The sequence below is a fragment of the Mchenga conophoros genome, linkage group LG11 (genome assembly GCF_057382185.1).
Source record: "Mchenga conophoros isolate Kocher_MC1m ecotype Shallow Benthic linkage group LG11, M_conophoros_male_GT1.1, whole genome shotgun sequence".
Taxonomy (NCBI): domain Eukaryota; kingdom Metazoa; phylum Chordata; class Actinopteri; order Cichliformes; family Cichlidae; genus Mchenga; species Mchenga conophoros.
Window position 1 is genome coordinate 30,810,461 of NC_140536.1, and position 22,459 is coordinate 30,832,919.

The window sequence follows — 22,459 nt, forward strand, 5'->3', positions numbered from 1 at the left end:
TTTATCTTTAGTGGAGATAAATCTAAGGAGCCACAGATAAACATGAAATCAGCTTTACTTCATTTTTTTTTTTAAACACTGGCTTCTTTTGGGAATTGAACTAGCAGCCGTAATCTCGATTTTTCTCCAGCACTACATAGAGGAAGGACGACAGTCAAAAATGAACTTCGAGAAAAGATTATATTGCTGGTCTTAAATAATTATCGTCAAGTGAAACATATGCTTTCACGAACACCTTCAGTTTACTAACCACTACAACCTGTACACTGAGCATAATACAATACAGTACTTAATCCCTGCGATGGTGCAACAGCTGAGTCACATTTGGGCATTTCTCTTCAAACAGTAACAAAAAATACACAACAAATATATAAATAGCTTTTGTTTCCCTTTAAATCATTTATAACACAATTATATTCATGATTCTGGCTCTTGCTACAACATTTCATTTGACTGATATATAAATTAACATCAACAACAAATAATAGCAATAATATTAATAATTAGAACAATAATTATATAAAAGCTTGTCTGTCTTTCATATAAATCTGGCTAGCTTACAGTATGAAATGATGGAATAGAGATGATAAGTTCAGTTTTGATATGATGAATCCGAGTTTCTCTTTGACTTTGAATCTCACTATTCCAAATGCAGATGCTCTGTTGGTCACTTTAATGTGTTTGCGAGAGAAACTCAGTCGCCATGTTGGCTCTAAGAGGAGTCCGCTGGCCCCAGACTGTTCCCTGAGGGTCCATGGCAACATGCCGTAGTTCCTGTAATTCGTGAGTTGTAAAATCTCCAAATGCCACTTAAGTTGTCGCTTGAGATTTTAGTTTTTATTCTCCAAAACTGTAATTGGTGGCGACTGGTGTAGTAACAGTGTGACAAAGAGGCGAGAGGAAGTCAGAAATCGAACGCTCCGTGATCAGATGATCATCTGAGTTTCCCTTCAGTCCGTCACCATTGTTTGGATCGCTGGCATCTAAGTCACGACAGCGTACTTCCTTGTGAAGTTATGGACCCTGAGTACCTTGTTGCATCTTATCTGTCAACTTGAGACCCTTTAGTGTCTTCCCAAACTCTGCTTTGCTAGTTTGGACCCTTAGTTTTAGTTCAGATGACCCTCCCTTCAGTCCCCTTCCCCCAGCTCATAGGGGTCACCGTCCAGGGCATGCTGTGGGTTTGATGCACCGTCCCTGGAACATCACCAGGTTGGCGGGGCAGTGGCAGCCGGCCACGCACGGCTTACGGCACGGTCCGATCTCATTCCAGTTGTCACAGGTTTTGGTGCAGCCTGGACCACAGGTGTCGTACACTGCATCGTGTTTACACTGGGTGGCTGATGAGAGGAAGAAAAGGTAGAAAGAGGGGAAAAAGTTAGGACTTGATTATGTCAATGTGAGCAGATTCTCAGCAGCTTCTCATTGGAATTAGCTGTTTCTCATGCACTCATACCAAACCCAATGCATACTGTTCATTTTATCAAGGTTGAACGATAATATCATGCAAAAGAGGGAATTTAAGCATACATAAGGTAAATCCTTTTCTACTTCTCTAAAAGGGAGTACTATGAACTGGAATGGCAGCTGCAGTAAGTGTCAGGTTTGCTCAGAAGTGAGCAGAATTTTCTTTAAACAAAAAACAAAAAGCCAAATCTGGTGTCATTAAGACTGGCTCTAATAGTCAAGAGCACTTCTCAGAATGCTCTGCGATTTATGAGTGTTGCCACTCACCCATACAAGCAGCTTCGGCTTTCCAAAGTACGGGCACACCTTCCCTCTCACAGGCTCTGCTGTAGGCGATGAAGGTCTCGCAGTAACAGTTTTTATGGACTGGACACTCACACATGTCCGTCACACACGACCTAAAGAGGGCAGAATTTGGTTTTGTTTAAGATTAAGTTCCCGTAATGAAAAAAGATTTTACCGAAAGCCTCATACAAGTATGGTTATGGTAGGACAGAGAAATGGATACGTGTGACAAGCTACAGTGTTTGGCACTTTAACAATTAAGTTGTCACTTGAGATTTCTCCTCACCTGTAAAAAGACCCGAAGTCCACCACACTGTGGCACTTACTAAAAAGCCACGATTTTATCTTCTGGCACTCCCGGTGAGCCCTGAACTTGACTTTAACGCTGCCGGGGCACAGGAATGAAGTCGGCCTGCGAGGCGGGTGATGTTTGGTGCAAACCTCATTTCCCTCGACCCTCCATGACTCTGCGAACTCGTCCACGTCAAACTTGAACTGCCCGTCACCGCCTATGGTATCGTCACGCTTGTGGCCATTGTAGTTGCCGCAAAGGCCGCAGAGGCGCCCACGCAGATGAGGAGCAGCTACAACCTCCACAAAACTGTCACCATCCCATGTGATCTCCAGACCTGCAGAAAAAGGTGGAGGTTAGAAACAAAATCTTTATTATTTGTAACCATCTCTTGTAAAAGAATGATTTCAAATTATCAACTAATTTTTCAGATATGTGGTTTTCATCTGCAAAGTTTGTGCTGTTATTCTTAAAGCTGCTTTAATTTTGGACAAAAAATTCATAATAACCTTTCTGCATATTTTATTTGGGTGGCATGAGAGGGCAGAAGACTCCTGCGCTTCTGCTGATGCTTAACAGAAGGCCACACACAGGTACAGTCAGACCAAATCAGGTGAAAGGTCCACACAGAATGTTAAATAGACGATCATACATGGAAAACCAGGCTCCACTCACTGAGCCATGCCATATTTTATCAAGAACTCTCCAATGATTAATTCACCTTCAGCTGAGACCACAAATAGAGGTCAATATTTGCTGATTTAAAAACTTGGATCAGAAAGACGTATACTGACCTGCAATGGTGGTGAGTTTGAGCAGGTATCCATCCAGGTCTACATGCACCCCAGGACCATGGTAGGGCAGGGCGATGCGAGTACCATTCTTCCGTACCGTTAAGTGCTGGTGCAGGCTGAGGATCAAACTACCCAGCTTCACCTCGACAGACTGAGTCCAGGAGAAGGAGCGAGTCCTCCGGGCGTGATTCTTCACCAACACCTGAAATCAAAGTAATGAGATTAAAAGCCAATAAAACAGGACAACTCAGGATCTATTGAGGTCTCAGAGGTCCTGATGTCTTTATAAAATTTCAGCTGCTTTTGGTTTCTAATGTGTGAAAAAAGTCAGCAGAGAGGTCAGCAGAGATGAGCAGTTTCCCAATTTTTTTCATCCCATTCTGAGTACACATTTTATCAAATCCTAGTGTATTCTAAATTCCATCAATAACATACTATAATACAGCTTAACCCGGCCTAACTTTCAGGTATTTCACTCCTTTTGAAAATTATATTTGACCAGTGATGGTGAAAGAAAACCATCAAGTTCCATCATTGTACTGTAACATTTTGACTGTATTTATTTTTTTTGTTGTAAGTTGGTAAGATAAATGAATAATTGAATAATAGGACATCCAGCATGCACATCAATATAACAAATATAAAATAAAGATTAATACGCTCTGTAATAAGGCCTGCGGCCTGAAAAGTACAGCATGCTTATGATATAAGATGGGGAAATATGGTTTGTTTTCCTCCAGCATTACCATGAAATTGCACACTACTTAAAATTACCAACCCAATATCTAAATTTACTTACAATATAATTATTTATTTGTTTCCTGTATATACACTCAAATTCCATTTAATTACAGAGGAAGTATGCCCTCAGTTGTGGGCTATATTATGAAGTGATACCCTTCCATTTTACCGTGAAGCTCGAGTCTGGGCTGTTGAGGTTGATGTTATTCCCAGGCCCTCCAGAGGGAATGCTACCACAATCACGAGTCAGAACATACTGACAAGTTCCCTGAAAGTTAAAGGTCCTGCCGTCAAAGGTGTTGTAGTGAGGGTCGCCAAAGACTGTACACACGCCTGGCTCTGAAGTAGGACAAAGAAAAAGAAAGCTCTTGATATGTTTAACCAAAAAAATAGAAAGAAGTCAAAGAAAGCAAATGCCTTTTTTAACCTCAGTGACCTAAAACATGAACTTTGGAACAGCAGTAGGTCCCTGGACAGCAAGAGGCAACCCAAAGTTAAGCACTTTATAAAAAAGGATACATGTTGAAATCTGACAGCTAACAGCGGAAAAATTATTTACGATAAATGCTGAAATATGTGGCACTAATGTGACTCACTGTGGTAATACATCTGCCTGACCAGCTAAATCTAAACTCTATATTATACACAAGTGGGGTTTATGGAGTATTTGTAGTCCTGAAATAGAACATTTTGGGGGATTTTTTTGCTGCAGTTTGAAGCCAAAAGCTAAAGTAAAACGACCCAAAGGGTAAACCACAGTCTGGACTGAAGTTCACGGGGAATACTCAAGTGAACTGCAGAGGCCAGAATGAGATTTTATTTTTTATTGCTCATAAAAAGAACAATTCATAGGTTCTGAAGTATAATTAGCTTTCTAAACATTCAGTATCAATAACTCTGATTCTTGTGCAGCCACAAACAAAATATATATATATAAATATATTTGAGATATTTTAAGACTTTGATGGGCTCAAATTAAAGGGCTTCCCTAGATATATAGATTAGAAGACACTGCAGTGAGAATCCCACAAATCACTGTGTGGAGGGTGGAGAAGGACTTACTCACTTTCAGTGCAAACTGGGCAGCAGCCAGTTCTGTTCAGGATTTTATTCTGCAAGAGAACAGACACAGAAACACTGGATTAGATAACTGACAGAGGAATTAAGGGAAGATGACAAGAAGCCTGAATGTGGCAAGGAAACTTGTTTTGACAGAATGTGGAGCAGTGTCACGAGCAAAGCATAGACACATGGAATAAAAACCTAAAAGAAAATTACAATAAGAAAAAACTGTTATGCTTCTGACTAGCTTTGCAGTTTACAAATTTCAACCGAACTGTACACGAATCAGAATGTCCAGGAAAAAAGTTTCTCTTTTGATAAATATTTCTAAAAACCATTAACTTTTTTGCCCTTGTTAAACTTTCTTCTACTGATCACAGATCACTAAGTCAGATTATTCCTAGTTTTCTGTATTTGGGAGAAAAAGAAGATCAGAGTTTTGTAAATGCAAGAAAACTAACAAAGTAGGCCTAAAGTAAAAATAAATAAAAACAGTAAAATAAAACAGAATCTGAATCAGAATACTTTATTAATCCCGAAGGAAATTGTAGGTTACAGCAGGCAGGATGCTAATGGCGCACGCGCAAAGGAACCTTCTGACCAAACTTTACATAAACATCACATTGGGAAGAAAAATAGTAGTTGGAGTTGATTCCTGATGGACCCCTGTTATTGAACGTAGGTCTGCCACATAAAATACAGTATTATAATGTATGACTTAGAATATGATGACTATTACTAATAATCTCTCATAATATTTTAACTTGTTCTTTTTCCTCTAATTTAAAGTCTTGTTTCCACACAGTTGAGAACCAAGTACTGGTGGTCAAACGATATATATTTCCCATTTTTGTTGGTAGAGATTATCAACAGTTCTAATTTTGTGCTGTCATTCAAGCAGAGGTAACAGAAGTTACATGAAAGATGGCGATACAGGAAAAGTTCACGTTTTGACAAGTTCACAGCAACACCAGGAAGGTTTCAGAGACACACATACTCCAACTTCAACTGCTGAACTTTGTCTGTGTAACAGGACCCTCTGTGTGTGTGTGTGTGTGTGTGTGTGTCCGCTGTATGTTTCAACTTCCATCAAAAGTGCAGATCAGAGGGCTCTTTCACACACCTAGTTTTTTTGCCTCAGGGAAGCCCTTTTTTTCACACGCACACACACACACACATGTAATTCTATCTTTGTGAGGACCTTCGCTGATACAATGCCTTCCTTGCCCCTTAAAACTACCTTAACCAGCCTAACTAAATGTTTTAACCCCAGCCCCTACCCCTGTTAACCACCCTTTGAGTCTAGACTAACCAAATACCCTCCCTTTTGAAAAATGACTCCTCTCCCAAGGTCTAAAACTGGAACCAGTCCTCACAAATAGACATATAAACGTATACGCAGTCTTTTCCCCCTGTCTTCCAGACATACACAAACACACACACACACACACACACACACCACTCATCTGTCATCTCATAAAGAAGTTCTCTGTACCCTCAATGCAGACTCCAGAGTCCTAACCTCGGCACAAAGGGCACTCTCTCTCTTTGAAGAGGGCTGCCTTTTGACAGACTGATGACACAAACAAGGACACGCACACACACACTCATTCAGGCACACACAGTGTCAGAGATTGGTTTTCAGGGGCCTAAATATAGGGAACCTCTTCTTTGCTGTCACTCAAATGCCACACAGACAAAAGGCTGTTCGGAGACACACTGTCTCCAAATGGGACCCACACGCTCTGCCGACCTGCTGCTGACCGCAGGATGATGGCATGGGAAAGAGTATGCGTGAGGTATGTGTGTGTGTTTTGAAGGTAATGTGGACTGTAATGACCTCTGTGAGAGTGATAAGCCACACTAGATTACATTTACTAATATCTTTTCATATCAAGAATAGTGCAAATGTCAGATTTTTCATTGTTATTAAACTGTGGGACAGATTGTTTAAAACACCTGCCTACAAATCAAACCTGACTTTGTATTTTTATAAGAGAAACATTTTCATAAGAGAAACATTGCAACAATTTTATTGCAATCAGAATTTAATAAATTCACAAATTATGCTTAATATCAACATATTTTTACAAGAAATTATGTTTACTTTATGTAAAGAGCAGAAAAGTCAACCCAGGGGGTTAGCGGTAACCTCTCCACTGGTCCTGAAGTGTCCGATTTCACTCACTGATATCAACCTCACAATGCAGCACACACGTGTTATCCGATATCGTGCTATATATTCCCCACTGAAAATCTGTTTACATCCTTTTGCATTCCTTTACATACAACTACATGCATCTGGGTAACTTTTTCCTGTGTCACTTCTTTCATGTTGTTTTTTCTTATACAGCTCTCAAAAAGTGATGTCACATACTGTCTCAATGTTGTGTCAATGCTCTAAAAAGTGCATTAATATGTTAAGAATAGAGACTTTAACTGTATATAAAAGACAGCCACTGTGAAATCACTTACTAGTTAGGAAAGTGCCGGATTTAACCCATTAAAACCGACTGGAGCATCTGTGCTCCCATAGGTTTTAGGTTAAACTTTTACGTCAAACTACCATAACTCTTACACCATTTGTGCAACCACAAAATTTCAGTGGTTTCTGAAAGCAGAAACTGTTATTTTCAGTGATATAAAGGTCATTACAGTAATCCCAAGCAAGGCCCACATTCAGTACTTAGCAAATAACACAGAAAACAGGAAAAAGAAAAAAAACCCCAAAAAAGAACCCCAAAAGATCAAAAGAAAACAGATAAAAAGTTCTGTTTTCTGTTGAGCTCTTTCTCCCCTCACTCTCTCTTCTCTCAACCAACCTTCGTCTTTGCGGGGCAGTACTTGAGAAAATCGCCGAGTCTGTGCTTTCAGGAAGTTTTGGAATTCTTTCAATTGAGCATGAGGTTAAGGAGTTACGGGAGTTACAGATGTTTTAAAAAAAAAAAAAACACTGTAAAACACCTGTCTGACGCCAGCGATGGAAACAGAAATACAATACACATTCATATGGCAGCAACTTGCCAATCTCCCTCTGTGGTTTCCTTTTTTTCTCCTTTTTTGATGAGTATGTCATCAAAACATCTACATTATTTTGCAATCAGTAAGACTAGAAACTTGTGACTGAGACCATAGAGGAATCACAAAAGTGTTTACTAGGATCACAGATCAAGGAAGCAGGAGGGTCATTTTCTTACAAACATTTCAACAATCTGGCTTTTTTTTTTTAGCAACCAGAAAAGTCGCCCCCTGCAGGCCACTAAAAAGAATGGCTGCTGCATTCACTGCACTTTTTCAACATTGAAGCTACAGTCCTTAAAAAACTATTTGCCCTCTTCCACATTTAAAGTGACTTATAAAACTGCTTTTTCTCTGGAGACAAAACTGAATGTGGACCACCAACGGCACTGTGCCTGTTCTGACCGCAAACAACAGGTGAGGGCTCGTTGTAACCACTGGAAGCGTGTGAACTTAGACCAACATTGACACCGGCTTTGACTGCGTGACAGCCACCGGCATGCCAGGAATCCACTCCATCACGAAACGCACGACAGATAACCTCAAAGCGACCTCTGCAACAGGTGAACGCACCATAGACCCTTCTCTTGCCAGCAGTTCCCCGAGTTCCCAGCTAATGCCACATTTCAGCTGTGTTACAGTGCACTAATTGAGACCTCTTTATGCAACAGGCTGTGTTACTCTTTGATATACCCTTATAGTTATTTTGCTTATTTCTTGCATATGTCATGTAAAAAAGAGGATACATTTTTACATGACATGTTCAATGTTTTGATTCAAGCTGATACTCTACACCTGCATTTTGAGGTGAACCTGTTGAAATTGAGAGTCGGTTATGGCAGCACTGCCGATAAATCTTGACAGTATTGTCATTTTGAGGCGTTACGCATGTGAAATGAGAATCACGAAGTTAGTCATGGGCTGTAAAGTATGAGTGTGAGACAGGTCAGATGGAGAAAAGGAAAGCAGATAAAGTGGAGTGACAAAGACAGGGTTGTTGTAGGTTAAACCACCAGGGGTATGAGGTATTTTTGTTTGTGCCACCAAATCTCCACCCACCCCATCACCTTTGGATGACTGACTGCTCCCAGCCTTCACTAGAGATTGCAGTGTTTTTTGCAAACATTATAGTCCAAGAAATTAAAAAGACAAATACACAGTCGAAAAGCAGCTAGGGTAACATAACAGCACATAACACACCGCTATAAATAAATGTAATCCATTGATCAACTGGTGTCACTCACCGAGGGGCAGCTGGTGATTGGTACACACTGTTTGGGCTGACACTCAATGCTGCCTTTAATGCAAGTACAGAGAGTACAGTTAACTGATGACCACATGTCTCCTTCCTGCAAAGGAAAAAAGACACAATAGGGTTAGAACAACATCCATCAAGACGTAAAGGCACTTATCATTCCAACAATACCCAAGAATACAGCTACGTATTATCTATACGTTCATCCTTTGCTGTTGTAGTCTTTCTGATCACTCAGAGTGCTTTAAGCCACTACTTTACCAATTCTTGCACATGGAACTTTAGTCACATTTTAGCTACCATGCATTCACACCTACAGCCTCTATAGAATCACCAATGTATCTAACGTGCATGTCTTCAGAGCTGTGAGAAGTCTGAGTCTGAGGGTCACACAGGAAACATGCTCCACACAGAAAGGTCTCAGCCACCAAAAAGATTTTAACAAGGAGGCAACAGAGCTAACCGTTACCATCATCCCACTCCATAATCCACCCATCCATCCATCCATCCATCCATCCATCCATCCATCCATCCATCCATTCATCCATCCTGCTCTTACCCTGTAGATCTTGTTCCGGACTCTGCAGTACTTCACCTCCTCCACCTTTACATAGGACAGACACTCCTCACAGCAGTGGCTGCCTTGGCAAGTTCCCTGCCGCGAGCAGCGTTTCTTGCACACTACAGTGGAATTCTAGAAAGATTATTTGAATTAGGATTTTTTAAATTTACTAACTGACCATTGCTTTGTTTAATGAAGCCTTTGCTATTCAGGCTGATACCTGGCAGGTGCAGGTGGTACAGTTGTCGTGTATAAAGGAGGTGCCATTGTCATAGACCTGACTGTAGAACAGACAGCTTCCCAAAGAGAGATCGAACACCTTCCTCTGACCTGGAGGAAAGACAGAGTCATGTAGAGAAAAATGGGGATTAAAAACGGAATTGATTTGGTTGTATCTAAATAAAATTCTGACTGCTTCAGACATCCATGAGTGCAAAACAAAAAAATTCCCCTGCAAGATATGACTAAAGTTATGAAATTAAAATTAATGGAGGCTGAGGATAAAAAAGATATTTAGGGTTATTAGGAGCAGCATTAACCCCTTCTCTAAGGAGATTACATGTTTCATTGCCTATCTATGCTTCTGGCCACAGCTGTGTAATGTCTGCCACCTCATTTTAACAGGAGTTATGTTTTGTGGTGTTGCCCATCATTATGATCCCCATCATTGAATTTCCCAGTCTTTACCGACACATCTGGGACAACACTGTCCAGGCGGGGTGTGGGTGAGCTGAGAGGGGCAAGAAAGGATGGGACACACCTCCCTCGTGCAGAGAGTTCGGCCTCCCTGAAACAAAAACAGAATAACAGCAGCAGAATTAACCTTTGAATGAAACTTTCCTAGGAAGGTGATTTGTTTAATTTTGTTGTCAATCTTTCAGTCTTTCATGCATCAGCAGAAAAGGGGGTGTGTGGTTGAATGTGTGACTTCATATTACCTTTGCAAACTACGGTACTCACATCTGACTTGTGAAATACGCTTAGATATTTGGTACAAAGCCTTCATCAGTGTAAAGTCTGGATATTTTGGTTCAGTTTTATTAGCACAAGAGCCGAGTTAGTACACAGCTAATGTTTGAACGTAGTTACCCGCAGAATCAATAACTGGTTTTCTGTCCCTGAATTCTTTTCACAGAGGCCAATAACAATTAGACAACAACAACAAATAGATAACTGTCTTTAGCCCCCATAAAATAAGACTTCATACACTGCCATATTTCTCTACTTGATGGCTACAAAAGTACATTTTAAAACCCAGAAAATCCATCCATCTTCTTCCTGCTGTGACAAAACAAATTTCCCACATGTGGGACTAATAAAGGTTATCTTATCTTATCTTATCTTATTTGTCCAGTTCAGTGTCACAGGTGGTCTGGAGGCTAACCCAGAGTGTGACAGGATATCACAGGACAAAGTAAATTCAGTGTAGTTATATTTATGTTGACAATTGGTTATTCATATTATTTTTTTAATTAAGACAAAACAGAAAATTTAACAGAACGATTAGTAACAGCATGCTGATTTCTATTTGGGAAACACCTCTGTATGTGTGTACATGTGTTAAAAGCTTACAGGTTCTCAAACTAGGTGTCAGCACATTAATGCTTTAATGTGTTTATGGACAAACCTGTAGGGTTTGTTTATCTAAGGTAGGTGTGTGTGTGTGTGTGTGTGTGTGTGTGTGTGTGTGTGTGTGTGTGTGTGTGTGTGTGTGTGTGTGTGTGTGTGTGTGTGTGTAAGAGAGAGAGAGAGAGTGAGAGAGAGCAAAGAAGTTATGGGGGAAAAACCAAGGAAAGGGATGTTGTTCCAACCAAAAATTTGTGACTCCCAGGAGAGTCCAACACTAACCAGCTGGTGGGACAGAGCCCCTGCTTTGCTCAGAGGGGGGTGTAAGTAGAGGGTATGTGTACTCACAGTGCAGGTACACTTGATGCAAGGTTTCCCTTCTGGACTGAACTCCTGATTCTCTTTATATAGACGACCCTCAAAGATACAACCTGCAGGGAAATACGTTATACCAAACAAATTATTTTTTAATCCACTCATGTTCACACAAATCTTTTGCCTCTTCACCTGAAGCTTTTATTACTGCACTTTTAAAGTGATTTAAATATAGACAACAGCCACAGACACAGACCCTTCTACCAGCAGAAGAAATACACATTAAGTCAGAATTCAAAAAACTGCAGTGCAAGTATGTTGACTGTTTGCGCACATTGGCAAGTCCAAAAATGTTACTCCCAATTTCAACATAAGTGGAATTTGTCATATCTCATAAATAAATAAAAACTCTATTATGAAATAAGATAAAAGATCCTGTTTCATCAACTCTAATCTTTTTCTCTCCCATTCTTCAGGTCAAATAAAATGTAGTTCAAAATCACAACAAACTGCATGAGGTTCCTCTTCTTTTTTGACCAGAGAGCTAAGAGAAATTCATAACTATTGTTTAAATTTTCCTCATCAACTACAGGAAGCTTTGGGCTTAATGCTAGTTAATACATTTCCAGAAAGAGAAAGAAAAAGAGACAAAGAGATATGACATAAATGTAGCGCCCCTGGCTTCGACCTTCTGAAATTGCTGAGCACATCCTGAATTTGTTTTACTTTATCTTAACTATTAAGCTTGTTATCAGTTCCTGTTTAATATCTATAAATATTTCATTTCTGGGTTTCCTTTCAGCCAAACGGCCGCCTCTCCCTGAGCCGGGTTCTGCCGGAGGTTTCTTCCTGTTAAACAGGAGTTTTTCCTTTCCACTGTCACCAAAGTGCTTGTTCATAGGGGATCATATGATTGTTGGGTTTATCTCTGTATGTATTATTGTGGGGTCTACCTTACAATATAAAGTGCTTTGAGGTGACTGTTGTTTTGATTTGGTGCTGTATAAATTAAATTGAATTTAACTGAATTAAATTAAACCTTAACTCCACTAATGTGGATATAAAGAAAATGAATAAACAGAATCTATGCATGTACAGTAGAAATAAAACTGAACCCCCAAATGTTTCCAGGCTACACTTGTGTTAAAATTCATACTCACCGGGGCAGGTGGGGCAGCACTTCTTTGGGTGGTTTTTGGGGTTTTTGCAGTGGATGACACACTGAACTTCTGCTTCAGTGATGACACCTTCCTGTCACAACCAAGTGGAAAATATTTTCTTCAGTTTGTGCATCTTTATAAGTAACATGTTAATGTATCTTTAATGCTGCTACTTTAAAGCTTATTGTTCCACCATATTGCCTTCCTTTTCTTGCTATACATATATCTTTCCTCTGCTTCTGCTTCCTCTATTTGATTCTGTTCCTCCTCACTATGTTTTTCCTACTTACCTGAATTCCTTCTGTCCAGTGCTGCCTGTTCCTTTTTTTATCCATACCTCTTTTGAGCAGTTTTCCAGACCTGTTCGTGCTTACTCCACATTTCTTCTTAATCTTTCTGGCTTATTTCCTTTCTTCCATCCCTCAGTTCTCATACTTGTTTTGTTTTCTTCCATGGCTACTCACTTTCTTTCCTTCAGTGTCTTTGTTTACTTCCCTGCCTTTTCCTTTTCCCAACCCTTTTCCTTTTTTTCCCATCCTTCACTCTTCTAGCATTATGCCTTCTTGCTAACAACATGTCTGTGTGTTTTTCACATCTGATTTGGGATCAGTGCTTTCAACTCGAAGCCCGAGCTTTGCTTCCATTACCTCTCATCTGCTAACAGTGCAGCTTGGTCAGTCAGCGCATATACACACCTGACAACGTCTTGTTATGCAGGGTTTCGTGGAGGTGGTCCAGGATACTGAACTGTTATAGGAGCATCCATCTAACGTACAACCTGGGAGAGAAAAATATAACCTTAACTTGGAAGACAAGGGAGAAGCTGGGGAACAGGAACAATGTCAAGAGCTCAGTTGCTCTAATTGTGTTTCAAGTAGTTTCTAAATTTCAAGGATGTGTAATTTCTAAAATACCTACAACTTCAGACGCATTTCACTTGTAGCTTGTGGCCGAGAAGACGGCTTGGAGAAGCCAAAGTCATTTTATGGCAAATGACCAAACTTTTTTCCAATTTGTTATTTTGACAAAGGGAATTTAAGACTGCCATCCTTCAGATAGTAAAGATAACTTTTTTAATCTCCCAGAACGTTGGTCCCAGTGTAGAAATGCAAACTATCCATGCAAATGATCTACTGGAGGAACATTCACTTTCCTGCCAATGTTTCTGTGAATTCATTTTTTGGGAAACAGAAAGCATACATTTTCAATTTCTGCAAATGCTTTAATTTTTCTGCCATGCAAAGAAAATTTTCTTAATCTGAAAACTTAGATTTTAGATTGGAAAATGAGAAAGCAGTAATCATAATTATGACTACAGCCCTGCAAAATGTTCATAGGTTTATAGCGGTGTCATTTCTAATGTAGAAAAATAAATTGTGTTCTAATCTTGGCCAAAGCTCACGGAAGTGACTAAGAACATCTGGTAGACATGTTTCAATTAGCTTTATATATTGTTTCTTTTCCCTCTCTTTGTTGTTGGTAGCCAAAGTTTCATCTAAGTTTTCATTGTAAGATGCATTAAAATATCAAGGAGGTCAAATATTACAGCTGTGTGAGGTCAAAGTCAAGTCTTCATTTTTGTGACTTAAATCTAATTTAAAGTCTCGAGTCTAAAAATAACCACATCTGATTATATGATGTGAATATTTAAACTCTCTTTCAGTTTAATGTTAAATTCAGTGTGTACACACTGATCTCTTCCTCATATACTTGGATGAGTCGCCCTCTGAGCTGTCAGCAGCTGTCTATTCAACTCTAAATGAATAGCCTATTCATTTCATCCCATTTGCAGAAAGTGGGTTCAGATCAATATAGAACTTTCCATACAATGAAACCTGATCACACCCATTGATCTACTTTCCTCAGTGTAAACTAAACCCTGTGATACTGTAATACTGCAGCAGGAAGATGTACAGTATATATTTTATTAGTACGAGTACAAGAACCCACAGAGACCAATACCCTGGCAAAACACTCAAACTGTTAATATACTGCATAAATATGACGGCTGTCAGAAAGAAGCACTTTTGCATTTGTATACCAATATGTAGAAGAACACTCATGTGAAAAACACAGTCCATGCTGTGACTCAGAAGCTTTGGTCCCTGTGGCTGAAAAAACAAACCTAAAACATTGCCCCTTGACCACTGTGCTCGACAGTTGGTATGAGGTTTTTGTGCTGATATTCTCTTTTCTGGTGTTAGCCAACTGTTGCCCTGTGGATTATGGCTCTCCACTTTGGTCTCATCTGTCCAAAGAACAGTGTTGCAGAAGTCTTGAATTGTACGATAAGATGGTGGGAAGGATTTACTGAACCATCCAGTCCTGGGAAGGCTGTGGCATTGTGTTAACACACACCTGAATGCTCTGAACCAGTAAAGTGATGATGATCAGTTGATCAACTGCATTTGATTATCACTGACTGGCTGCTAGCAGTAAGGGTATCCCCGCTGAAGAGAATGTTTAAAGTCCTGTGGAAACTTTCGATTTTACATGACTGTTTTAGTCAAAACCTGGTGACAGTTGTGTTTGTTTGGTGAGGCTGCCGAGGAAGTTCTGACAGCTATACTCCTAAAAATACGTATTTTTCAATCTCAAGTGCACTTGCTATTACACTGCTGCATATATAAACGCCTTAATTAAAGCCGCTTTATAAAGCTGTTCCCAATAAACTGATGCAGTCAAGCTGTGATTCTCTTTAACTGTCGGCATGATTTCATAAAAGTGAGAAAATGGTGATATGACATCTAGGAATTAGTGTGTTTTAAAAAGCAAAGACACAAAGCAGTCCTAAATTTGATCACAGTGGCTACAACTTAACCACACAACTAAAACTAACACCGACTGCTGTGGTGACGTGGGGCTTTCCATGTCCGAGTCGAGCATGTTCTGTCTCTCTTAACGAAGTGCCGTGTCGTAAAATGGCGAACCGCAAACAAAAGGGCCCCCTCCCTGCCGAGAGCTGGGAGGTAGGTGTGACAGTTTATGTATTTCCGCAGAGCCACATGAGCTTCATAAGCACAGAAAAAGTAAGGGAAGCCATCGTAGTGCAGACTTTGTTTAAGGGTCCCCTTTTGGGTTTTTATAGAGGTTAAGTGTCTAAGCCAGTACAGTGGGAACTAAAGATTCGGTTCCTTTTATACTTGCTGGATGTTGAAGCTCTACAGCTATGCAAAAATCAGCTACAGTGGCTTACTTTGTCCAATACAGATCTTTTAATTCTAAAGAGGGCAAAAAATACAACAAGTCAGAGCTTACAATTGTAAATGATATATTTATGTAGCTACAGTGTGCAGTTGGAATTTAGGTTTGATGATTGCTTCAGCATTATGTCTCTGTTTTAGCCTGAATGCATGTATCTGTTTGTCTTAAATGTAGTACATAAATGTGCACGGAAAGGGTTTTTGTTAAAATGCCCAGTTTAATTAGGCTGATGTGAAGTGACTAAAACCGTACACAGAGGATGAAGAAGGAAGGTATATAGAGGAGTTCCTGCCTCATAAAAACAACTGTATTTTTGTGGGCTGTAAACCCAGCAGTGAACCCCTTCAGCAGCAGCACAGTCTCCTTGTAGTGCAACTGTGTATATGTGGCTTTTATGTGAGGTAAATAATGAAGCTTTACTCTCACATGCTCTCCTAATATAGGCCTCGCTGTTAGGATACGGTGAGATAAAGTAGTCCCCGAAGGGTCTGTGTGTGCGTGAGATTAGCATCTCTATATTTCCAGTGTCTCCCATTAGTACAGAGGACCTGCAGGCATACATAGCTTTACAATAAATATAAAAAAGCAAAGGCGCACAGGTATTCTCTTATTGTCGCCTGACCTCTGTCCACTTGCTTGTCTTACCTTTACACCTTTCACAGCAAGCTCCAGTCTGTTTCACCACCAGAGCACAGTCCTCTGAGACAAGTGGACATTTCTCCTGTTTACAGTCTGCTTTACCGTCCTGCAAAAGAGACAGAGAGAAGAAAACAACACCCAGGGTTATATTTTTCCAACATTTTTCTCCTTTTACTTTCATCCCAATTTTTACTTTCTCACAGATTTCTCTGGCTGTTATTTCTCTCTGTGGAAATTAAAATGGGATATAATACCATCATAAAGTCAAGGATTCAAATGTTAAATTTGCTGAAGAAGATTAAGGAGAAATATAAATAATGTACTTGCCAAAATCCAAGGCGTGATTATTACTGGCAAACTGTTTTTTTTCTCCCACAAGTACCAAAATATCTCGGCTTTACAATTCCTCACGGTGAACACGTGCATTGTTTAAGGTATCAAAATTGAATGAATATAGAGTCAGCAGTGTGTCTGTTATACCCTAAGCCCGTTGACTAACTCTGAAATCATAAAGTGAAAGTGTCTAAATTTGTGACCTCAACATGTGTCTTGAATTATTTTATCCTTTTTAAATCAACCGCCCCTAAAGAGACTAAAACCAGGAATTATTTATCCTGTTAACACTTCTGATTTTTTCGCTGCCATCCATCTTACATTGCTTTGATATTTCAGTCTTTAAAGGTCAACACTTTCATCCATCTAGACATGCTCATGGAATGAGTAAAGCTAAAACTCAGGATAATTGTAATATAAATATTTTTTGTGTGTATGTGGTTTAGGACCACTCTTTACCTAATATACCATCTCCGTTCTCTGCTGTCAACTTCATCTAATGTGAAAAGGCTGCAGGTAAAGTTCCTACATAACAAAGTGCCTCAGGCTTCACAGTTTAGCTGTGAATTTTCACACCAGTTCAACAATCCTCCTGTCACCTTCAGAAACACTGCACACTGTATCCGTCATCACCAATAACTGCACCGCAGGACTGGACAGAATCAGCGCTTTTTAAAAATTCACTCTACTTTCACACCCAGCTTTTATTGCAGATTTTATCCACATGCTGCGTGTGTTTTATTTTACACACTGTGAGGGTTCATAAAGTGGAGGCTGGCAGGTCCCGTGGCTCTGTAAGCACTGTGGCGGGCGGCTCTAACGAGAACGGATCAAAGGAGGGCGAAAATATATCAGTGTGGTTTAATATAGCTGCAGTGCTCCAACTAAACCCCAACCACACTGAGGACAGATGATGTCATGACATAAGAGCAGGGAGGAGAGAAATGGAGATGGAAAAGAGGGACAGAGGATGTAAAAGAGGCTAGAAGGACAAGGAGAAACACATGAAAGAAAAGAGACAAAGAGGGGCGGAAGAAAGACAAACGTCACGTCTTTATTCTGGAAAAGTTGATTTGAGAATACAACAGTTAAATGACAGTGGATTAGGCTTAATTACTTTTTTATTTTTGCTCCGTGTCCCTGGCAAATCAGTGTGTTTTATCCACCCAGATTAGATGTGGGATTTCTTCTACACTTGTAGGCTCGTAGCAGTCAAAACATCATTTACCCATAAACCCAGCCCTGATCTTAAACCAGAGGTGAGAGATTTCCCAGATGAACATCACAGAAAACAGTCATTCACAATGGTGAGTGAACAAAACCATGTGCATTTTACCTCTGAGCAACAGGCCTTACCAAATCAGTCAGTCAGTCAAAGAGTTTCAGCTTTAAACACTGAAACAAATATCCGGCAGCACGAAACTAAAAAAAAACAACCAATGCATGATTTGGGATTTGAAATATACAACAGATTAAAATACAGTTAAAAGTCCAAAATTTATGCCCATCTTCACACTTTATGTCCCCAGCCATTATATTTGACACCCCTCCCTTAGAGGGTTGGTCACTGCAAAATAACAATGTTGTTCTGAGTGATCACCTTGATTTCTATACTGATCTGCAGCGAATAGAACACCAACATCCATATGTCATGAGGGGAGAATGAAAATAGCCATATGTTAAAGCCTTCATATATACCAGTTCTTAATCCAGAAGACAAAGGTCCTGCTCGGCCTTACCACTTGAAAATAAAAGCAGCAAACAAAAGCAAGGGAAGCAATTTGCTATCTGTTCATTTCAAGGGTTGGACTTGTGTGCAGGTTTTCCAACAAAAACAAAGAAGTTCATAACCTGAAGTAAAGTCATGAATGCATTAGGAGAAATGGAAATGGCATTTCCACTCAGCTTGCTGCTGTTTTCCTAGTATTTAAGTACTGCAAGGAACCAGAAGAGCACATTTTCATCACAGACTAAGAAACCTGGGGAATCACTAATCATGCAGTCACACAAAACAGGAAAGTGCACAATGCACTTTTTTACATCCACAAAAAGTCTTGGATGACATTTGGTTTCTATGGTACAGAATGATCTCAGCACAGGCAGCATGGAAGGAAATAAAAACATATGAAGAGATGCTTCAGACTTTGATTATGATGGCAAACAACAGCAGCAAAAAAATGCAAAAAACTGCCGTCGGGTAGAATATACACGATGTTTGCCAAAATGCAATCAAAAATAAAATGGAACAAATAAAGAAACATAGAAAGATTTCGTTAAAATCTCACAGTTTGGTCAAAAGCCTCCAAGGTCATGTCCTTCTCTCTCTCTCTCTCTTTAGTCATTCATTAGCAGAAAGTGATGTTAGTAGACCTCCTCCACCACTACCCATCTTGTCATGAGGTCAAAGGTCACAGCAGGTCACCACACCTTATAAACACTCGACATACCACCACGGCACCATTGCTGGCCAACTGGACGACCGTCTGTTGGAGAGTGACGACCCCCTCGACATGTGGAGGGGGATAAAGCTCTGGTATGCTCATAAGTGTGTGTGTCAGACAAAGAGAAAGTGAGCGTGATAATGGCTTTGTGTTTGTGTTTCTCTCTGTGCACATGCTACTACAAGGGCTTCCACTTTAACTAATTTACAGTGAACGCATTTGTGTGCAGATCTTTAAATTGTGGTAAATGAACACTGTTGATCAAAAACATGCTGATCACGAGGCATGACATAGAAAGGTCCAGTAAGGTGTGCACCATCAGCATTATTGTCAGTTTAAATAACCTGTGAAAACTACGTTCTTCTAGAATATTTTCCTTTTTTTTTTTTTTGTCTATGTCCATGAAGGCCAATAATCTTTTATTAGTACAGTTTAAAATATAGTGTGACTACGGGTCATGTACTCCATTGGAAGATGTTTTTTGTCATTAATCTTTTTGACTTGGAAAATAGTTTTGATGATCACTTTTGACACTTAAGTTATTAAAAGTGAACAAAATGTAAATACTTCTCAGTTCTTCACTTTTTTATGAACATTAAAGATTTCTCGAATGGACAAATAGTCCTGAGCTGTGCCAACAGGGTTGGCGTTCCACTAGGAGGCGACAATGTTTGTGTTCAGCTTTGCTTCCCCTCATTAGTCTTCTTCTTCTTCTATCTCCTCATCAATCAAACCCTGCCTTTCTACCTAGCTCCATCACTTTTCTTCAGCATTTGAAAATCTTTTTTTTTTTTTTAATTTAACAAGCCACTCTCGGCTAAATATATCTATCATGTCTTGTTTTGTGTTTTAATCGTTTCCACTAATGTGTTGAATTCATCAAAAGTCAAAGCCTCTTTCTGGCATTCCTCACCTTTCTTTTTGTGCTTTTCCTCAGACACCACTGTGGAGGAAGAGATCAGGTTTTGCCAGGTGCTACAGCACAGGAAAAGAAGCTCTCGAATTAATGGCCTACTTAAGCCCTTGGACTCTACACCCTTCCGACCTCACAAAACTTAACAGCCTTTGCCACTGCGACCTTTCACCTTTCCTACAAAACAGACCAGTCGCAACCTCCCACAGACAGAAGGAGACACGGTACTTTTGGGGACGAGACAGCCGTGGAAAGACGCTGATGTTTTCAAAACTGTTTCCACAGGTTGATCTTTCTGACAGGAAAAAGCTCAGCATGACAGTCCTGCTTCTGTGGCCCGGCTGGTTGTAATAGAGGATGGAGTGGCAGGCTGAGTGTACTGGCATGTCTTTAAGTGAAGTGGCATTTTTATAGATTGGTCCAACGTGAAATGTACAGCACATTCCACCTTTATAACCACTGAGTTTAACACATTCATTTCCCTTTAGCAGCTTTGGGGATTTTAGCTATTTAGTTTTATATTTATTTATACAGGGTGGGCCATTTATATGGATACACCGTAATAACATGGGAATGGTTGGTGATATTAAAGTCCTGTTTGTGGCACATTAGTATATGTGAGGGGGCAAACTCCTCGAGATGGGTGGTGACCATGGTGGCCATTTAGAAGTCGGCCATCTTGGATACAACTTTTGTTTTTTCAATAGGAAGAGGGCCATGTGACACATCAAACTTATAGGTAATGTCACAAGAAAAACAATGGTGTGCTTGGTTTCAACGTAACTTTATTCTTTCATTAGTTATTTACAAGTTTCTGACCACTTATAAAATGTGTTCAATGTGCTGCCCATTGTGTTGGATTGTCAATGCAACCCTCTTCTCCCACTCTTCACACACTGATAGCAACACCGCAGGAGAAATGCCAGCACAGGTATCCAGTATCCGTAGTTTCAGGTGCTGCACATCTCGTATCTTCACACCATAGACAATTGCCTTCAGATGACCCCAAAGATAAAAGTCTAAGGGGGTCAGATCAGGAGACCTTGGGGGCCATTCAACTGGCCCACGACGACCAATCCACTTTCCAGGAAACTGTTCATCTAGGAATTCTCGGACCTGGCACCCATAATGTGGTGGTGCACCATCTTGCTGGAAAAACTCAGGGAACGTGCCAGCTTCAGTGCATAAAGATGGAAACACATCATCATGTAGCAATTTCAAATATCCAGTGGCCTTGAGATTTCCATTGATGAAGAATGGACCCACTATCGTTGTACGCCATATACCACAGCAAACCATCACTTTTGTTGTTCCAACAGTCTTGGAGGGATCCATCCAATGTGGGTTAGTGTCAGACCAATAGCGGTGGTTTTGTTTGTTAACTTCACCATTCACATAAAAGTTTGCCTCATCACTGAACAAAATCTTCTGCGTGAACTGAGGGTCCTGTTCCAATCTTTGTTTTGCCCATTCTGCAAATTCTGTGCGCCGATCTGGGTCATCCTCGTTGAGATGCTGCAGCAGCTGGAGTTTGTAAGGGTGCCATTTGTGAGTAGCTAACATCCGCCGAAGGGACGTTCGACTAATGCCACTCTCCAGTGACATGTGCTACGCTGTGGGCTCTTGCTGAGTGAAGCTAGGACAGCCACTGATGTTTCTTCATTAGTGACAGTTTTCTTGGGTCAACATTTTGGCAAATCCAACACTGAACCAGTTTCACGAAACTTAGCAAGCAGTTTGCTAACTGTAGCATGGAAGATGGGTGGTCTCGTAGGGTGTCTTGCATTGAAATCTGCTGCAATGACCCGGTTACTGCGTTCACCAGATATCAACACAATTTTGATCCGCTCCCCACGTGTTAACCTCTTCGACATGTCAATGGCTGTGAACAAAGAGAAACTTGTAAATAACTCATGAAAGAATAAAGTTATGTTGAAACCAATCACACCATTGTTTTTCTTGTGACATTACCAGTAAGTTTGATGTGTCACATGGCCCTCTTCCTATTAAAAAAACAAAAGTTGTATCCAAGTTGGCCGACTTCTAAATGGCCACCATGGTCACCACCCATCTTGAGGAGTTTGCCCCCTCACATATACTAATGTGCCACAAACAGGACTTAAATATCACCAACCGTTCCCATGTTATTACGGTGTATCCATATAAATGGCCCACCCTGTAGATTGAAAAGTAACACATACTGGTTTTGTTTTAGTGGTATCAGCAAGGATCTGTCTTATCAGGTAAACCTCACCCCTCCTGTATCGATCAGCTACTGTTTGAGAGGAGACACTGACAGGAAATGACCCCTGACCTTTCTCTCAGATCGATCACAGCTACTGGGTATAAAACTCCACACCCTGAACTTTTACACGCAGCTCAAGCGAAATGTTTGTTTAATCAATGAATGCA

General features: G+C 40.2%; 1 protein-coding gene across 2 annotated transcripts in view; it reads right to left on the reverse strand.

The window, feature by feature from the left end:
* Window positions 1-86: 86 nt before the first annotated feature.
* bmper (BMP binding endothelial regulator) overlaps window positions 87-22,459 on the reverse strand; it is a 33,050-nt gene continuing 10,677 nt past the window's right edge. For both annotated transcript variants that reach the window (XM_085292479.1, XM_085292478.1), the window contains 14 exons: window positions 16,367-16,466; window positions 13,213-13,295; window positions 12,518-12,608; window positions 11,391-11,473; window positions 10,164-10,263; window positions 9,697-9,806; window positions 9,474-9,608; window positions 8,904-9,008; window positions 4,646-4,691; window positions 3,749-3,918; window positions 2,839-3,040; window positions 2,039-2,381; window positions 1,735-1,865; window positions 87-1,340 (listed from right to left, as the gene is read on the reverse strand). In XM_085292479.1, coding sequence (XP_085148605.1) covers window positions 1,159-1,340; window positions 1,735-1,865; window positions 2,039-2,381; window positions 2,839-3,040; window positions 3,749-3,918; window positions 4,646-4,691; window positions 8,904-9,008; window positions 9,474-9,608; window positions 9,697-9,806; window positions 10,164-10,263; window positions 11,391-11,473; window positions 12,518-12,608; window positions 13,213-13,295; window positions 16,367-16,466 — 1,881 coding nt within the window. In that variant the 3' untranslated portion in view covers window positions 87-1,158. The remainder of the gene's footprint in view (window positions 1,341-1,734; window positions 1,866-2,038; window positions 2,382-2,838; window positions 3,041-3,748; window positions 3,919-4,645; window positions 4,692-8,903; window positions 9,009-9,473; window positions 9,609-9,696; window positions 9,807-10,163; window positions 10,264-11,390; window positions 11,474-12,517; window positions 12,609-13,212; window positions 13,296-16,366; window positions 16,467-22,459) is intronic.